Source organism: Limanda limanda, chromosome 22 (genome assembly GCF_963576545.1).
Source record: "Limanda limanda chromosome 22, fLimLim1.1, whole genome shotgun sequence".
In the NCBI taxonomy this organism is placed as follows: Eukaryota; Metazoa; Chordata; class Actinopteri; order Pleuronectiformes; family Pleuronectidae; genus Limanda; species Limanda limanda.
The window spans coordinates 12927823-12948071 of record NC_083657.1 but is presented as its reverse complement, the minus strand read 5'-3'; the positions used below and the strand labels follow the sequence as shown (position 1 = coordinate 12948071).

At 47.3% G+C, this 20249-nt stretch overlaps 1 protein-coding gene across 1 annotated transcript in view; it reads left to right on the top strand.

Annotated features, from left to right (window-relative positions):
• Nucleotides 1–9587: 9587 nt before the first annotated feature.
• efnb3b (ephrin-B3b) overlaps nucleotides 9588–20249 on the top strand; it is a 76857-nt gene continuing 66195 nt past the window's right edge. Inside the window, exon 1 of the mRNA XM_061066480.1 lies at nucleotides 9588–9730. Within this exon, the coding sequence (XP_060922463.1) occupies nucleotides 9588–9730 (143 nt within the window). The remainder of the gene's footprint in view (nucleotides 9731–20249) is intronic.

The window sequence follows — 20249 nt, the reverse complement described above, 5'->3', positions numbered from 1 at the left end:
TTAAAACCCACAAATTGCACGAGATGGATATTGATTTCAATATTTAACATCCGGCCGATCAACTCATATTTATCTAATAGAGGCTGCAAAGTGAAGTGTCGTGTACGGAAAACGTTCTGTCTGTGCTGCCTCCCGAAAACCATGTTGTGGAAAACCACAGCGCCGTCACACAGATGACAGCACGGCCATTATCTTCATCCCAAGGTGGCCGCGGTGGCGTCTTCCCACTTGTGCAGCTAATGAGCCGATCCACATGAAGTGTTCTGTGTTCCTGTGCTTTCCATTTACGCCGCGTCCGCCATGGCCGTGCATAAGTACCTTCCCTTCAACTCACACACACACACACACACACTTATCAGGCCCGGGCACTCGTGACAGGAAAGTGTGCAGAATGGTAAGCGATGGGATCTTGATATTAAGAAAGACATTTGAAAACAATTATTCAAATGGCCGTCTGCCTGTTGGATCTTCTAATCCCCCAGTGAAGCACTCAAGCAAACACTCGGTGGCTGCTGTGACCCCCCGCCCCCCTCTTGGTTGTCGCTCTCATTTCGCCTTTGAAACACAAAAAAAAGCCTTTTTACAACATGGGGCAGAGAGGGAACAGATTTCCCGAAGCTTTTAGAGCTCATACATGGCATTTCTGAAAATGTCAAAAGGGAGGACTCCTTTATCTCCCAGAGACTTTTAATGGGTTTGTCAGCCGCCTGGTACAGGGTCTCTCTCTGACCCCCGGCTCTGACCCCCCCGCTGTCGTAGAGTTGTTATAGCTAATAGATTATCTGCTGCATAATACACAACAGTCACTGTGATGGCTCATCTCTCGGTTTACAGCGCAGGCTCTTAGGAAAAGTGAGGCTTTCCGTGCGATGTGATCTTGGTGAATCCATTCGTCCCAGATTGGATTGTGTAAGTGACAAATACCTGCTGCCCATGTGGAGCCCCGGGTAATGAACTGGCGACTGTACGCGTTTATCTTTCAGTGATATCATCTCACACCACAAACTGTGAATAAAGATGGACTATGCGTATCCTCTTCCTCCAGAAATGAAGCAAAAATATCCGGGGATGAAGCTGTGGCAGCCAGGTCCCGCCCACACACTCGCTTTATAATTAATTCAAACCAAACTTAGCAGAACCCTTAAACCCCAAATGACAGAAATCGGTCATCTTTGAGAAAAATGTATTGAATATGTACATTTTATTTTGGTCCGTGACCCATCACTTTGGGGGAATCTAATGTCGTCCATCTTTAGGGACTGTTGGATTTCGATTTTGAGTCAAATGTATCTTTGGCACAAACTTTGTAATATGAATAATGTGTTATAATAACATGGCGTCCCTTTAACTTTTCATCAGAAGCTCTGATGAAGTCTGAATTTCAGTTCGTTAAATGTCTTTTGTTCTTATGACCAAATATCTGAAAAAAGAATGATGTTCCTTGTGTTCGATTAGCAACTGTTTTTGCTAAAATGCAAAACCAAAGTGAACAAAGAAGATTGTATACCTTCTTAACACCAGCATGTTGGCGTTCATGACATTTAGCGACAGACCTTCTTGTTTAATACCATGTTGTTCTTTGGACTTCTTCAGTGTCACGTTACTGTTTCCCGATGATCAATGGCTTCTCCTGGTAACATCAGTGAGGATGGGAGCAGAAATCCCCAAATAGTACGTCTCCGTACGCATGCATCAAAAATGTTCACAGGCGCTGAGGGAATGTCATTTTCCCATCACCGCATTTTCTACTCATTATCCACTGAATGCGAACGAGTCTGCAGCTCAGATGACTTGAGGTTTTTCCCTCTCTGAGCCAGAATCTGCAGAAATATTTTCGTAGGCCCCGACCGAACCATTTCATCCGCTGCCAAAATAGCCGCGTTCCTATGAATACCCCCCCTCCCTCCCCCTATTTCCATTCCAAAAAAGGGCGGCAGGGGTGATTGACGCGTCCTTGTTCTCTGGTTTACATTAGATGTGGAAATAATTGGCACCTGTATCCCAGCACATGTCCTGAAACCAGGGAGCAGCACAGCAGCGGAGGGTTTCCTTTCACTCTGGAGTTTGATCCCGACTCATTCGCTCTAGATGGGGAGACACACACACACACACACACACGGATATCTATCAATAATAGCTGGGAAGATTAACACGCGGTAAAGATCTGTCACATCATCATCTTCTGCCGCCGCTGACACGTAGCGGTGCACTGATATTTTTCCCACTGATGCAAAAACCCCTCGTCCCTATAGAATATCTACGTAAAAATAGGCGACACATGCCAGAATATGTGGCCCTAACATCCCTCTATACTCTTCATCATCCCACCTCACCACCTCCTCTTCCTTTTCTGCACACACTTTCCCCTCTGGCGATTTCCACAGCGAGTTACCATGAGGGGTGAACCTACTGATGTACATTAAGCATCCAGGATCCCAGCCGGCCCTGACAGATTGGGTTTGATTCTGGCGGTTTAGCAGGGTACTCCGTGCCCAGGGAGAGTAATTGCTTGTGTAATTGCTCTCTCGGGGGAAAGGTGGAGCAGCAAGGCCTGAGTCCATCCTCCTACCTGCCCTCTGGCTGCATGGCCCCCTCTCCTCTCCTCCCCCCCAGCATCTGTCCACTCTGTACACCTTTCATTCACCTACCTCCCTCACTCCCCCTCTGCCGTGGCTGCAGGGGAGGCTTACGGAGGAGGAGAAGGCCGGAGGGCGAGGGGTGTTGTTGGGGGGGGGGAGCAGGTCAGAGGAGCTGTGCGAGGGGCTGAGGAGACAGATGGAGGAGGAGATTAGCCGGAGCGAGGAGGCGCCCTGGTGATAAAATGAGACAGGAGGACACAGGGACACATGGAGGGGATAAAAGCCAAACATCCGAGTACTGTACGTTGTTGGAGAGCTCCTCATCGTGAAAAAATTCTGGATAACTTCCTAAAACCGTAGGCTCTGTAGTTTCTAGATAATAGATTTGTTTTGGACTGTCGGTGACATCTGGTGCAGCAGGACAGTGGGATTGATTCACTACATGTTCATGAGGGAGCATCTCACCCACTGCAACAGCCTGGCTCATTTGTATGTTTAAAGTTTTTGGGACCAGAAAATAGAGTTAATCTTATCACTGGAAAAAGCAATAAGATATAAGACTTTTGAGATGAGGGTCATACTCTCTGGGATTTCTTTTTGACTATAATAGAAATATAGAAAATCACTTTAAATCATGTATTCGTAAAGAGGTTTTGCACAAAGCAAATCAGTGCACTGTCCTGATTTCATTCCATGTTCGAAAAGAATTTGGTAACGCTTATCAGCCAGGGGCGTGAGGACCCCTCCAAGCAGATAAATGATGGGTGGAGAGATGATCGGTTGGATTCGAAAAAATATATATCTTATCTGTCTTATTTTCTCTGTTTTACTTTTGTTCTTCCGGCCTCCAACACAAACCAAGAAGTTGAGAGGACTCCCCGCCTCTTCCAATCCAGACCGTTGGGTTTTAATGGCAGTCCAATCAGATTTTGCCATGATCTCAATCAGCCAATCAAATTGTTTCTGTCAAGTTTAGGATTGTCTCCTCCCTCTCAGTCAGCTGACCCTCCTCCTCCCCAATCACCTCCAGTGTCCACTCCTCTCATTCAGATCCTCAACATTCTCTTGACCCTATCAACAATCACTTTTTGTTTCCTATACTATTCAGCCACGCCCCCTTTAAGGCTTGATGACATCACAAGGGGTCTGAGCGCCAAATAGATTCTCATTTATATCCCCAAAAAAGTGCAAAGGCACCATATCATTCCATCGGAACTGGTTTTTAGAAAGATTTAACTTCTTTGAAACACCTTCACGTGTTCTGCAGCCTGAAGGTTAAAGTTATTCTCAGGTTAAGTTTTAGGGATAAAATTGAAACTATATGGAGGTAAGTTAGGAGACGTGCCGGCATCAGGGTGAATGTCATCGGAGAGAAATCCTCATGAGCGTAGCTGAAGAAGCATGAACACAAATATGCAAATCGCGAGTCGACGTGTGACAGAGATCAACTGTCAGGTACAAATGATTTCCTCATTCCTCGTCACTGAACGCTCCATACGTGTGATCTGCACATCACATGCTGCACAGCCCCTCACCTCTCCTCATTTAACCCACCCCCGCGTCTGTCTCTGTCGTCGGAAGATATGAGAGTGTGTGTGTGTGTGTGTGTGTGTGTGTGTGTGTGTGTGTGTGTGTGTGTGTGTGTGTGTGTGTGTGTGTGTGTGTGTGTGTGTGTGTGTGTGTGTGTGTGTGTGTGTGTGTGTGTGTGTGTGTGTGTGTGTGTGTGTGTGTGTGTGTGTGTGTGTGTGTGTGTGTGTGTGTGTGTGTGAGGAGGACAGACAGGTAGGCAGACAGATGCTAGGATAAAGATGTGCAGCTGAGATCTATCACCTGGGAGGCGGGCAAGGGTGTTATGCTCTGACACCAGCCCACATCCACACACACACACACACACACACTCTCACAAAACTCACACACACACAGACACTGTGTACCACCCTTGGTGTGAATTTCATTCCCATCAGGGTGCATGTTTTTCTGTCTTAGGTCTTTCAACTGCATGCGCCTGTGCTGGTCTGTGTGTGTGTGTGTGTGTGTCTGTGTGTGTATTGTACACTTAACCCTCAAGCTACATACATGATGTCAACTATGCACTTACTATAATTGCTTATGTTTGCATCTACTGTGTACATTCAGAGTGAAAGTGATGTGCATGTTTGTTTTTTGTGTCAGTGCATGTGCATGCGTGTTTGTGTCTATCTATAGTACTGTGTGTGTGTGTGTGCACGTGTGTGTGTGTGTGTCTGTGTGTGTCTGGCAGCTGGAGCAGACTGCAGTGGGAGTCACCAGGGAGAAGATGCAGTTATGAAAAAGAGTTGAAGGTCGGCGCAGTAAATGAGGTCAGCCTGAATAAATGAGCACTAATAAACACAGACATACCAGCCAAGGGTGTATATTATCTATCTATCTGTCTATCTGTCTATCTATCTATCTGTCTGTCTATCTGTCTGTCTATCTGTCTATCTATCTGTCTATCTATCTGTCTATCTGTCTATCTGTCTATCTGTCTATCTGTCTATCTGTCTATCTGTCTATCTGTCTATCTGTCTTTCTATTTATCTATCTGTCTGATGTAGGTGTTATCTTATAGCTCTGCACTTCAAAACTGAGTCATCTCCAGCACAAGCCGTCCTACACACACAGACACACACACACACAGACACACACACACACAGATTCCCAGACAGAGCGAGAGGTTTTGTTTCTTCGTGCCAGCTCCACCTCTGAACTGCTGCCGTCTCTGAACCAGTCTGCCTTCCTCCACCACATTTAGCTCTGTCATGTGCCCTGCCAAGGTTTCCAGAGGTCAGCGTACAACAACCACCTCCATCTCTGCTCTCGGTCTCCCTTTTTGTTTTTTTGCCTTTCTTTCTTTCTTTCTTTCTTTCTTTCTTGCTTTCTTTCTTTCTTTCTTTCTTTCTTTCTTTCTTTCTTTCTTTCTTTCTTTCTTTCTTTCTTTCTTTCTTTCTTTCTTTCTTTCTTTCTTTCTCTCTCTCTCCTTGCCCAGCTCTATAAAATGTCCCCGCTGTATTTGCTTCTCGTTTGGATTTTCTAACCTGCAATTAGGATTCTTGTTAGAGGCATGCTGTAATTTTGCGACGCAGAGGAAACGTCTGTAAACTTTTTGTTATAATACTTGCAGATGATCCTCTGACGGCCCTGGTTCTAGCCCGGGTCAATTCCCTCACCTGGGCTGCTGAGGTGCCCTTCAGCAAGACATTGAATCCGTGCCAGCTGCACTTCTGCTCCTCTTGTAGACACGACTTCTCTGTAATGTTTTTTAGTATCCTAGCTCTCTGTGCTTCCCCTGCCTCACTTTCATTTATTTCCTCTCCCTCTCTCTGGCTGTGCAGGAACAGCAGGAGGTGTTTGGTGCATCAGATTTCCCCCCCCCCTCCGCACTGTTGTTTTTATGGGAAATATTTTCAATGAAAGATATTACAGCGCTCGCCCTCTCTTTGTTTGTCTCGCTCAGTTCAACCTGTACACTTTGGGGGAAGTGACAGATTGCTGCACCAAGGTATTGCACGCGGCGGTGGAAGCCATGAAAGGACAGAGGCCTTTGCACAGAATGAGTCACACTATTTGAACATTTAAATCACACAATTCGATAGAAAAGGATGTCTGGTGTCAGTTTATGTCAGTAATGATTTAGCGTAGCTCCTCCATAAGGTTGGGCGGCTGTCGAGAAGCAGATATGGAAAAATAAAGAGTGGAAAAAAATCATCTAAACTGGAGAAGCAGAGGCCAGATCGTGACCTTCAAGCTGCATTTTTCATTTTCCAAGAGGAGGTGCACTTGCGAAAAAGTTTCCCTGTACATTCTCCTGAACGTTTGCCTTCAGCCCCTGGAACAATGTCCAGAAAATGTAGAAGTGAGGCCGTGTGAGAATACAGCCGGAAAATGTCTGGAGAATTCCCAGCGAGCGATTGGGTGTGTCGATGATGTTTCCAACAAGGAGCGGACGTGAAACCCGAAGAATACAAATATCTCAGGATGAAAACATGGTGTGTAGAAGATGTAGAAAGATGTTAACTCGGCCACTGTGGTGTCGAAGTGCTATAAAAACAAAAACAGTGTTTTCCACAGCAGAGTTTATACGACACGCCTGCTTGCCCTACTCATAAGTAGAATCTAGAATCTCCCACTGTGTCTACTTATTGTCTGAAAACAGCTCATGAGTTAGGTGAAGAAATCGATACCACTCCTGTCTGGGTGCGAGTTAGTGTCTGAAAACAATTTAAATCTCAACTGTGGGTAAAGCTCCACAAATGCTTACTCCCATATTTCCCATCATTCCCTTCTCTTTAGCCTGTCTCGGTCCAAGATGGCCTCGATGACACCTCAAACACATGATCAGGGTTTTTCTGTATTTCATTTTATTTTGAAACCTTCCTCCAGACCTTAAAAAGTTGTTATTCAAGTGTGAAACAGTCTCACAGTCCATCAGGGGTTTCTACATGTATTGTTGTCTGGATATCATGCACACTGTCTACCACATGGGGGCAGTACAACCACAGTATTGGTTGTCTTCCAAACCCAATTTCATACATGATTCTCTCTCTTTTTCTCTGTGTGTGTGTGAGAGAGAAAACTAGTTGGTTGGATAAATTAGTGTTAGTGTTCCCAGGGGGCCCAGCGTAAACACTGGTGTGTGTGTGTGTGGCCCTCAGCAGGGGCCTGTCACCCGGCTCCTCCTGCACATCATCAAGCGGATTGGACCACTTTGAAGTGCTGGGCCTGGATACTGGGACACTCTCACACACAGACACACACAGACACACATGCACATGTACACACACACAGAAAGGGGAATCTTTTTGTTTAGACTGGGCTGCAGACCTATGAGGTGACTCCAGTCCAATGATCACGGGTGTCACCAGGATTCTTCTCTTGGTCTTTTTTCCTCCTTACTATGGTTTTTAACATGTTCTTGAAATATGCTACAGGTACTCGCAGTGTGACTGTGTAACTGCACTTTGAAAATAAAACCATTCTATTCCTTAACTTTCTACATTTAGATGTGATGTCATACTCTCATACCCCTACCTTAAATAACCTCATAGGGCTAAGGTACTTAAGGGAGGCATTTAAGGTACTTCACTTTGACATTTTGTGTTCGAAAAGTCTAACAAGAGGTCCCTCTTAATTTGACAGTACTGTAAACAGGAAAAGCTGAACAGATAACTGCAGATACCTCACAGCCGATACACTCAAGAGTTTGAGTCGGTCGGGTCGTCTGGTTCAGGGTCCCACGCCGCGGCCCAGCAGGAACGTCTCTTATTCCCAGTGCCAAACTGGACAAATAAGAATGCATCAAGGACATTTAGTGATCTGCTCTCTGGTGTTAGTGAGTTATTTATACCTGTCCATTGCACTGTTGTATTGTCTTATATTTATATTATATTGTATTTCTTGTATTGTGTTTTTGTCTGTCTGTCTGTGTGTCTGTGTGTCTGTGTGTCTGTCTTTCTGTCTGTCTGTCTGTCTGTCTGTCTGTCTGTCTGTCTGTCTGTCTGTCTGTCTGTCTGTCTGTCTGTCTGTCTGTCTGTCTGTCTGTCTGTCTGTCTGTCTGTCTGTCTGTCTGTCTGTCTGTCTGTCTGTCTGTCTGTCTGTCTGTCTGTCTCTCTGTCTGTCCATCTATCCATCTATCCATCTATCCATCTATCCATCTATCCATCTATCCAATACTTTGCCAGAGTCACGTGTAATACCCAGTACATCCATTGGGGGCGCTCTTGCTCTTCCGTCGTGGAGTTGAGCGCGTGCGTGTGTGCTTCTTCTTCTTCTTCTTCGCCGTTTCAAAAGGAGGCAGAACAGACCTCCGGGGAGTCCAGCAGAGGTCCGAGTCTGTGAACCCCGGAGAGGAGGAGGAGGAGGAGGAGGAGGAGGAGAGAGGAGGTGCATGGGTGCCCCCCCCCACCCCCACCCCAAAATAAAAAAAAAGGAAGAACTGCGCTCCGTTGCCTGCCAGTCTGAGGATGGAGCCCCCCCTCCCCTTCCCCTACCCTCTCTCCATTCATCCACGTCCCCCTCCTCCTCCCCCTTCTCCCCTCCTCCTCCTCCTCCTCCCTCCTCCTCCCTCTCTCTCCAACGAGCCAGTCGCTGTGTCAACGCGCGTCAGGACCAGTCAGACCTGCGGGACCGCGAGGCGCGCACACGGATGAGATAACGCGCTTGCTTTTTTTTTTATTCTTTCCTTTCTCGTTACTGGGAACCACATCCCAGTACCACCACTAGCAGTACCAGTACCACCAGTACAGACCGATGCGCACAATCTTTGCGTTTCTTTCCAAGTTTCCCGTCGGCCTTTGTGCGGAGATGCTTCTCTAGCGCAACGATCCTTGGATGTATCCTCGGTTTGAACTCGGACCTTTATTTGTTCCCTTTTTATTTCTGGTTTAATTCTCACCAAGAGGGGATTTGCAGGATTTACTCTCCCCTCCTCCGAGAGAAGAAGGATACCATGCGCACGGACTGAAGCCCACCGAGCATCAACACGTCTCTGAGGATGGAGCTGTGGACACGAGTCACATCCTTTCCTTTCTAAAAAAAAAAACCTGTTCACCTCCGCTGTTTGGGTTTTTGTGTTTTTGTGTGTTCGTGACACCCACGGGACAATAAAGCTCCACTCTTGCTTATGCCGCCGGGACGTGGATCATCTTGCGAGGGAACACGGTAATGGGAGAGAAATCGCGCAGAGTCGGCGCAGAGAACAAGGGAACATTGTTCGGAGGGAGACAATCGGAGAGGCAGCAGGAATAGCGGAACCTCTCGGGGAACAAGAATCCGTCCAGTGGAGTTCTATTTGTGCAGAAAATATCCAAAAAAACAACAACAAAAGGGACTATTGATCGCTGGGAAAGTCATGGCACTGAATTAGTTCAGTTTTTTTCCGGAGACGCGGACGCACGGATTTGGACGAAGTCTCCAAACAGCAGCAGCAGAGAACAGACAGACAACCCTCCGCTTCGGGTTCGGTCCCGGTTGTGTCCTTTTTAAAAAAAAATGCGGCTACACAAGCTGGGCGTGGGGGGTGAGATGGCAAATCGAGGGAATGGTTTTTGGATCCTGCTGGTTTTCTTACTGGATTTACTCGGGTCGGCGGCCAGCAACATGGAGCCCATCTACTGGAATTCCCTGAACGAAAGGTAAGAGCAGCCTCTTCTTTTTTTTATTATTTTCATTTTTTCCTGGTTGCCTCGTCTGCAGGTTTGAACTCGACGCGAGGGAAGAGAGCCGGAATAATTGGGGTTAAGTGCACGTGCACGGTGAGACACGCAACTTGTGTAGCAGAGGATGAGATTTAGACAATCTGAGGCGTTTGCGTTACTCTGAGGGACTGTGAGAGATGCAACGTGAAATAAAGAACACAACACAAAGTTCGAGAGGCCTGCAGGACACACAAACCCGGAATCATTTATTATTAGAATCAATGTTTCTAGTTGGACAATTTCTCCTGCCCACTATTATTTAGTATATTAGTTAAAGCCAGTATGGTCTGTTGCACACACACACACACACACACACACCTGGGTTACACACACAGACACACAGACACACACACACACACACACACACACACACACCTGGGTTACACACACACACACACACACACACACACACACACACACACACACACACACACACACACACACACACTCTCTCCACAGCTGCTGAGAGTTTGCCCCACTCGCATTGATTACTGTGGCTGGTCCAGCCTCACCTCTTCTTAATGGTAAAGTCCCTTCAAACTGCCGTGCAGGCCAAAATGTGTGTGTGTGTGTGTGTGTGTGTGTGTGTGTGTGTGTGTGTGTGTGTGTGTGTGTGTGTGTGTGTGTGTGTGTGTGTGTGTGTGTGGTAATAAAGACGTGCAGTGTGATGCTCTAAATTTGCCTTAGCTGGATGACCTTGATTGAAATCCAGCCCCCCCCCCCTGCAGGCCTCTCTCTCCCAGCACCCTGTGCCACCACTCATTAGCATGTCCCTCCCTCTCTGTCCTCTGGAGAAGGTGTCAGGCATTAGCCGAGGAAATGTCATTTTAAACACCTCTCGGCCGTTCCACCACTTCTCTCACACCTCTGCCAATTTTTTTTTTTTCTTTCTCCCCCCCCGTGTCTGAATGGACTGCTGGTGGCAGTGTGTGCTGGAGAAAGGGAATATTAAAGTGACGCCAGAACTTCGATTATTACAAACCCTGATTGCAGTTTGTGGGGAATAGAGATCCCTTCAGCTTCCTTTCACAACCTTTGTTGATTTAAAAACACAAAAAATAAAGTCACTTGTTGCCTCTCCCGCACCGGGGCTCACACCCACGCCACCAGCCTCACCAGAGACCAACAGGTTGTTAATGTGTCCGTGTGCGGCTGGAGGCTACGGCCGGCCCGGTTCTCCCCCCCCTCTCCACAGATGTGACTGCTCGTGGCCCCCCCCCGCTGTGGAGCCAGGCGTGAAGCCCTTAATGAGGGCTTATTGTCAGCAGTGGGTGGATTCACCCAACAGGGAGCAGGACACGGGGGGGGTAATTTCCACTGAGAAGCTAACAGCCGTGGCTTCGGAGGCCTTACAGGTGGATCCACGCCATTGTCTCCTAATTCGGTGTTCGGTGTTAGGTGGGTATCGGGGGGGGGGGTTAGTGAACGGGCCTGGCTGGCAATTAGAGGGGCGGTGGCTTTGACGCCAGACCCTGTCGTCATTTTCTCAGATTCTCTCACTCCTATGTAGAGAATACAAAGCCTTATTGTATACCAGCAGGCTTATTCATAGTTAATCAGCTTAGTCATTCCTCCAGTTCATTTTCTTGGCCCTTTTAATACACTTCCAATGTCCTTGTTTTTTTCGCTTGCTCTCCACACAACCACAGGAGGGGTAGAGTGGTCGTCCTCCAACCTGAATTTCGGCGGTTCGATCCCCAGTCTGACCCATCTGCATGCCGTGGTGTCCTTGGGCAAGATGATCAACCCTGAATTGCCCCCCATAGAATAACAAAGTGCTGCGAATAGATGCACAGTATGAATGTGTGTGTGAATAAGTGAATGTAAAACTGTACTGTAAAGAGCTTTGAGTGGTCATCATCAGACTAGAAAAGCGCTTTATAAATACAAAACCATTTACCATTTACAACTAGAGCGTTAGCGGCCTCAGGGCAAAGTAGGTTTTGGGCCCTGGGCAGAAATACGAGACCCCCAGCTCACTGTCCAGAGCCCACCCACATCTGGTCTGTTCTTCTGAAACGAGGTGAAAAGTTTGCAGGAGCGGTTGTCTGAATCAATCAGGTGCCGAGCGCATGCAGCGGTTCACGTCTGGTGTGTGGAGCAAACGGACGGTCACGTTGTTGACCTCCGGACCCTCGGCTGCACGGGCCTCTTTGAAGTGCTGAGCGTCCCACCTGCAGCCGCCCTCTGCCTCTCCTCCCACCTCTCCTCCCATCCCTCCTTCCGCCTCCGCGAGCAAGCTCTAGCTCCCTCAACTCTTTTTTTTTTTTTTTTTTTAACAATATGTTTATTAGGTTTTTCTCAGGTTAAGTACAAACAGTCAAAAATACTAGGATTAAGTAAGAAATGATGCCAAATTGAAAGGAAAAGACAAAGAAAGAAAGAAAAAAAGAGTAAATTGAAATAGAATAAAATAAAGGCATAAAAACAGAACAAAAAAACAAACAAAAAAACAAACAACAAAACTCAATTGTCAATTCAAGACAATGAAATGTATTGATGCATCACTAGTATACAAAATACATCCAAAAAAGAAAGCTCCCTCAACTCTTCACCCCCTCCCTCTCTGCTCTCTCCGCTCCCATCCCTCTCATCCCTCGCGTCACCTTTCCGTCTGCCTGCATCTCCACCTCCGTCCGTCTCCCTGCACCCCCGCCCCCCCCTCCGGCGCGGCGAACAGACGTAGCAAATTGGAAACATGTGTCACATCCAGCCACTAATTACGGCGCTGCAGCAGCCGCGGATGCACCCGGAGATGTGCAGAGGTGGAGGAGGTGGAGGAGGAGCAGGCACCCATGGGTGAGTAGGAGCAGGCAGAAAAAAAAAAATTCTATTTTAAAGATCCTCTCCCAAAAGAGCGCCCCCCCCACCCTTTTATTGACTTCTCCATCAGCTGAAATCACTGTTGGTCCTGAAAGAAAGGGAACATAAACAAAGAGAGGTGGCAGGAGGTGAAAGAGAAACTGTCCTAACCCTTACGTAAATCAATATCAGTTAAGACTCAAGTGCCGATACAGGTTCTGCTTGAGGAACTGAACCAGAACAGTCACCTTGGGGGAGAGCGACACCCAGCCCCCCCCCCCCCCCCATCCTCATCCTCCCAGAAGAATGACATTATCCTTATCTCAGCATCTGCTATTATTGGCCTTACATGGCCGCCCCTAATGAAAGATCGAATCTTGCATTACCGCTCAGGAGTCTTGAGGGTGGGGTGGTGAAGGTGAGGATGGAGGGGGGGTGGCAGGTGAGACCCACACACCTGGGTTCAAACACACACTCACACGCACACAAAGTGGATTCAGTGGACGTTGGCCCCGGGTCACTTTTTTTCCTGATCGCAGCAGATGGAGTTTTGTCGGTTTTGGCCCTTTTTACGAGCTGGATTTCAGCGTCTGTTCTTAAGGCCAAAGCCTACCGATCCCCCTCCCCCCCCCCTCTGTTCTCAGTCCCTCTCTTCCTCTCCTCCGCTCTCTTCCTCTCTTTCCATACTTCAGTAAACGGCTGTAGATTATTGTAAGCGGCTGCCGAGGGGTGGGCGTCTCCGTGGCTCGGCGCTCGCGGTGACTTGTAATACAACTATTCCCCCTAAGATCCACATTAAAAATGTAATCCCCCCCCCCCCCCCTTCCCGTTTCTCAATAATTCATTAATCGCCGGCTAATTGGCGCCCGGATAAAAGACTAGCTAACTAGGCTAAGTGTTTCGACTACAAAAAAAAAGAGAAAAAAGGAAAAATCAGTGGAAATGTTCTTGGTGAGAGTGGAGCGTGGAGTCAGTGTTAGTAGGTCAAACCGGGGCCATGTACCGAAGGAGCTGCATCTTACAACCTGTTTATTGGTTGTTTGTATGTTGGAACCTCAACAGCCGGTTTCACCAGTTTCACGTCTCCCCCGTCCACTAGTGATGGGAAGTTCGGATCATTTTACCAACTCGGTTCTTTGAATCTCGTTCAGTAAAGTGAACAAATCTTTTTTCGAGTCATTCGTTCATTTCAACGGGGGCAACGGTCCCCTTCGAGACAGCCATGACTGACAGCTTTTGTGTGGCACATCATATTTTTTAAAGAAAACCTCTATTAAATACAGTACAACATGACAGTTTGTATGCTTTTAAATTGTCATTTATGATCACACTGGCATTTAAGTATCACGGCAAACAATTACACTGCACTAAACTGTAAGTGTAAATGTAAAGTGAAAATAACAAAACTAGACAGCGTGACTTGTGAACGAATATCATTCACGTCTTTCTAAACCAGCGGTCACGCGAAAGGGAATGAGGTTACTCTTTCCTCTACTAAACCAATGCAGGTCACGTGAAAAAGGATCCAAAGACTCGTACCCGAAAACCCAGTCAGGAAATGAACGAATCATTTCTGTTTCCTTGACTGAGCCCATGCAACAGTCCCGTTAGAGGACTCGTTACTCCCGAGTCCTTGTAAGGATTCGTTCAAAATGATCAAATCGTTCACGAACGACACATCACTACAGTCCACCCGGCCGCGCCACCTTCACCAATAGTGCATGTGAAGCCTTCTCCCGGCCGTGTGGTCAGGCGAGCCGGAGCCTGCTGAGCTCTTCACGCGTCCCCCGGGCAAATGATTAGAGAACATCCACCGGGTGGTTTTATTTGAAATGTGTATTTTTAGGGATGAGGGCCGTGCAGGAACAAGAGGAGGAGGAAGAGAAGGGACGAATATGAACCTTGTATTGCTTGTTTGGGCTGCCTGTTAAAGCAAGGGCCCCTCACCCACCCACCCTCACTCCCACCCGTCGGCCTCCCTCTTTTTTCTTCCTCCCCTCGCCCTGTGTGTGTAAGTTTATGAGCTGAGAGCAACAGGAGCTGTGAAAAAGAGGTTCCAGCTGATGTGGCAGAATACAAAGGCCAGGGGAAGGAGAGGGGATCCAAGCATGCATTCTTTTCTTCTCTTTTCTTTTCTCTTCCTTTCTCTTCCTTTCTTTCCCTGCAGATGGACACAGGTATGCAGCTGGACTGTGAAAATACAGACATGCGAACAGACAGGTCTATTCCAGCAGCCGCACGTTCTCAACAGATGTCTGCACATATAAACGGGCCTCGGGGGGGCATGACCTACCCTCCCCATCTCTGTCTGACACGTGTGTGTGAGTGTGTGGGCCCTAATGTATCTCCTGCGTGTGCAAGTGAGCATTAAACGCACACTGCTACCACGAGACAGTAAACAGGGGAGGGCAGATGTGTGCGCACACACACAAATCGACACACACGGGAGAGGTGAGGAAATTGGCAGGCGTCACGCACTGTTGTTCCACTCGGAATTCATTCATTATTTTATCACTCGATTATAAGTTTATTTGGCAGGGGGCAGTGCACATTCATCAACATCATAACAGCCATAAAGCGCTCTTGTAAATATGCTAGGTTGGCTAAAGAACTCATTTGCTTCCCTAGTCCCCCTGGGCTTCGGAAGTGACTTTGGGATTTTGGTAACGGTTAAAAGTGCTGATGATTAGGAGGAAGGAGATTAAAAGTGTGCGGCTGGTTTCCGAGTGTTGGAACACATGCAGCAACAAGCAACTCCCTTCCCTGGAAACAGCCAATGCACACACACACACACATTCACACAGCGGTAGTGGTGGTAACAGTAATCCAGGCCGTGGGGCTGAAGGGGGTCACATGTGTCCCAGCATCACTGGGCAGATTGCCCTAGGTGGCTGAACCCAGAGCCCCTTAGCAAAGCCAGCCAACACACACACACAGACACACACACACACACACACACACTGGCCTCTCATTAGCTTGCTTCACAGCACACCCTGCCTAAGCAGGATCATCCAATCCTCCTGGCAGCGTTTGGACTGGGCCAGGTCAATCCTCCTCCCCCGGGTGACACAGAGAGGCAGCCCGGCGTAGTGTAAAAGTGGATGTGGACTCTTTTGGCCTTAGGAGTGTGCAATGGGGGAGCAACCCTCTGCCACGCTGTTCATCACCTCCTCTATCCCTTCTCTTTACTCGCCCTCCAGTCTCTTTGCTCTGCGTCACGAGACTCCTCCGCTCCACCACCGCCGCTCGGCACATCTCCACCACGTCGGGTTGGGCTCATTTTGCAGCAGCTCCCGTGGCTTCGGCATTCCTTCCAGATAAATGGGATAGCTGTAGGAGGGAGTTGACGCCGCTGTCATTTCCCTGTGTGTGTGTGTGTGTGTGTGTGTATGCGATTCTGGTTTGTGACAGAGGATGCGCTGGTATGTGTGTGTCTGTGCCTTGAATACTAAACGGTGTGTCAGGATCTCCCAGCTCTAAGCCGTTCTGAGTATGTCGAGTGAAAAACAAATCCTTCAAGCCAAACCGTTTTTTGGGTGTAATTAAGTCCTAAAGTCGTAGTTTCTCAAAACAAATGTGCCACAAGTATGCCACTGTAGTAAGATTGTTTTTTCCAGGCTCCAATACAAATTGACTTGTTTCAAGTATTTGTAGCAATTTTCATTATCCTCCAGATAGGGGCACTCAGTCCTGAAAATTTCCAGTGGAAACAAGTTATGAAAATTAAAAAGTTGTTCACGTTTTGTATTTAAAGCAGTGTGTGTGTCGAGTTCACACCTCCATTCACCTTAGGCAACGTCAAGGTGGAGTCCTCGTTTGCATAGCACACGTGCATGGTTATGCAGAACTTGTAAAATGCAAAACAAAAGTATATTGTGTCTTCTTATCTCCCGGTAACTTCCCCGGGAGCTAGAAATCATTCCAGTTTTCAGCCTTTACATCCCTGACCCTTTGATTAGCGTTGAAACGCCGTCGCTCTCGTCCCACGCTGTTCATGCCAGTGGACGTCAACACACTGCTTTGATGGGACACAGGCCTGACTGGGGAGGGGGAGAGAGTGTGTGTCTTCACAAGAGAGACAAATGAGAGGCTCCGCTGACGGACAGCTGTGCCTCGTCAAAGCTGAAGTTTTGGCAAACATCTTCCACAGATATGAGCGAGAGAAGAAGTGGCTGCTGTTTGGGGGGGTGACATGAGGGAGAGATAGAGGAGAAGAAGACAGGGGATGGAAACAAAAAGCAGGGAAGGATGGCGAGCTAGAAGAGAGATGGATGGTTTTAAGGAGCACGGCCGGGCCTGACAGTGGCACCGGGTGATGTGACGCGGCCCGGTCAGAGAGAGAGTGACTGATGATCTGCAGCTCAGCGCCGTGACTCGCTGCTTCCTGCTCACACACAACAGGGCCGGCCCCCCTCGTTCCTCATTACTGACACGTCCCATAATATTTATCCCGGTGAAGTCCAGCGTGAAACCTGGTAAGCTTTAAAGGAATGCACAGACTTTTTGGGCAGGGTGAGCTCCTTTGATCAACTGAGCGCAGAGCAGCTAGGAGACTGGCAGCTGTTTGCCCTCTCCGTGGTTGCTGCACTCGATATAATAAGATGAGATGCTGCAAACACACAGTGATTCAACTTGGGACGCAAGGACGGAGGCCTCACAGCGGCCCAAATTATGCAAACTTATAATAATTATAATAAGAATACTGAAGCACAATGAATCCTGGTGCAGGTTGGGCCTGGAAGGATCCACCCGATGGAGCCTTCGTTTCTAGGGGATGAAAGGATGCATCTGTCGACGGCGTTTGAAGGAGCCTTTGCAATGTGACGGAAACACAGCGCAGCCCCTGAATTAAGACACAGCTGTTGTCTCCTAGTACAACTTCTCCGACTTCAATTTTCCAAAAAAAAAAAAATGAAAAGAGTGAGGATAGTACGGTGTTTTCTGTGTCATTCTTGTTTTTTAAGAGTCGGCTTGCGATCCGGTAGCCTGACGTTGTCATCCTCATGATTCTAGTCAGAATATGAGTCTGAGGCCGCTCCATTGGGCTGTGATTATGGGGCGTGTTTCAACCGAACCAGGGAAAAAAATGCCTCTTCGCTCAATTGGACAGACCTACAACCAATCAGAGCAACGTAGTATGTGACGTATGAATCCCGCAGGAAGGACGGCAAAAACATCTTTTCGATCTACAAATGCCGCAACTGTTGATCATCTGTCCATCATCGTATAAAGCCCGCCCTGACAATTTGATTAGTCCGAACAGCTTCTGTGAAGCAACTCCAGACCGAACTTCCCGACCGGAAATGTTGTAGGCGGGGCTAAGTTTGGGTGGCACCCAGGCTAGCGATCCGGTGTATTGAGGTCAAATGTTGTCTGCCCTGTGACCCACACTCCAAAACCCAGCATCCTTGGGTACACGCTGCTTCTCTCATGTGCCACTGTAGCCGAGGAGGAATTTAGTCTCGCTACGTCACGACAGAAATAACCAAAATACATCGTCAAACAACAAAAATGGACTCGTAAATACGAGACCCGCAGCCCGTAGCTGCATCTGCAAGCAATGAGCGTTTGGGTTTTCTTGGAGTTGTCTTTAAATATCTCATATTACATTTATATTTTTGGCATAAGAAGCTTTTTATCCAGAGATGTGCAGAAACACTCAGAGCCGCTAAAGTAAGCACACATGAATCACCCTGCCTGCAAGGAGCCTGGCAACAAAGCGGAGCCAACTATTCACTCGCTCGGCTACAAAGGAGATACATGACTTTTATTTGAGTGGTGGGAGGGGGGGGCGGATCCTCTGGCTGTTGCCGTAGATGTTTGGTCTCTTGTGTGGGAAGATAGGGAGACCTGTTACTCCAAAGCATCTTAGCTGTAAGATAATCTTTACCCATTGACTTACAATTGGTCCGAGATCATCCTTCTGCTAAGAGGCTTTGCTGGGGAACCCTGTCCTGCTCTGCCCCCCCCGCTGCAGGAACAGCCAGTCATCTCCAAACTTGGCTTATTAATAAACGAACACATTTATTACCCTCATCTGAGCACACAGGCCCGCTTCTCTACCTCAGATCCTTTGTTATATTCTCGGTGCCCAACTCTCGCCACCTTGATTCTTTTTCCAGGCCTCTCGCTCTCGTCTCCTCAGATGTTCGTGCGCGCTCGGGCTCGCACGTATGCATCGTTCTAATTAGGAGTTAAAAGACTGTACAGCGAAAAATAGTCCATCTGGCTTTGGCATTAGCCGCCGTTGTTTCGGTCTGTGGGGGAAACTGACCTTGGCTAACGGCGCGGGGAAAAATCATGCTCCATTTCCTGGGTTCTGCATTAAATATAATTTAAGTAGGATTGACATGCAAGATTAACATGGGGAAAAAATCAGACCGAATACTGATAAACGGAGGTAAATTGGTCATAGGTTATAGCCTCAAGTACAATTGCTCAGCCTCAGAGTGCCCCCCCGAGTCAGTCTGTCTGTCTATAAAAGGACAAATATGTTTATAATTGGGTGCACACAGATAATTAGTTATTAATTTATTTGTTTATCCTTAGACGCAAATGTCAGAGTCCGTTTCTGACGAACGTTTATCAGAATTTTTCCTGCCAGCCCCTGAGTAGAATGTCCAAATGAGCCCATGTGAGAACACAGCAGGAGAAATATGTCAACTTGCAAAGACAATTCAATTCAAGGGCTTTTGACGATAACAGCCGACGCCAGTGTCAATGCGCTATGAACACAGACATGTGAGTTCTGCCAGCAAGTGATCATCTGAGCTTAGCATAAAGACTGGAATCAAAGGGAAACTGATAGCCTGGCTCTCTGAAAAGATCAAAAATCGCCCTGAAAAGCCAGTTAACACACATCCTGCACCTTAACGGAAATATCAACAACTAGAACTAACAACTAGGCTGCTTAGCTACGTAATTAATGCCAGTACACTGTTGATTTTTTTTACATTTTAAAGACGGCCTGTGCAACAGACCTTCCTCCTTAACACCACCCAGCAGTGGGTCAAGGAAAGGTAATGGTTTGTTTCCAGTCCCCATTTCAAAATGCCCTTAGTCAAGACGTGGAACTATAGATATATATAAAGACTAGATGTCTCGTCTGCGTTGCCGGCCAACGGAGTCGAACATAGATATATATGGAGTCGAACTTCCGCACATGGCGGCCATCTTGCCAGAGGTTGCTCGCCCACCCATAACATTGTGTTGGTAGTGGTAAATAACCATAACTTGCTCAATTTTCAACCGATTTTTAAATGGTTTGGTTTGTTATAAACGTCAGAGATGTAGATATGACACTGCATACTTATGAATAATTATGTTATTTTCTAAAAAAAATTATAATTTATGCACTGTCATAACTACATCTCTGAAGTTTATAACAAACCAGACTGTTTAAAAATCGGTTGAAAATTGAGCAAGTTATGGTTATTTACCACTACCAACACAATGTTATGGGTGAGCGAGCTGCCTCTGGCAAGATGGCCGCCATGTGCGGACGTCCGGCTCCTTCGAACGAGACATCTAGTCTTTATATATATCTATGCGTGGAACCCCCTGATGGCTGTGCTGTATGTGTGTTTTAGGAATGCATATATATATATATATATATATATATATAGAGAGAGGCTCTGTATGAATGTGACTGGTA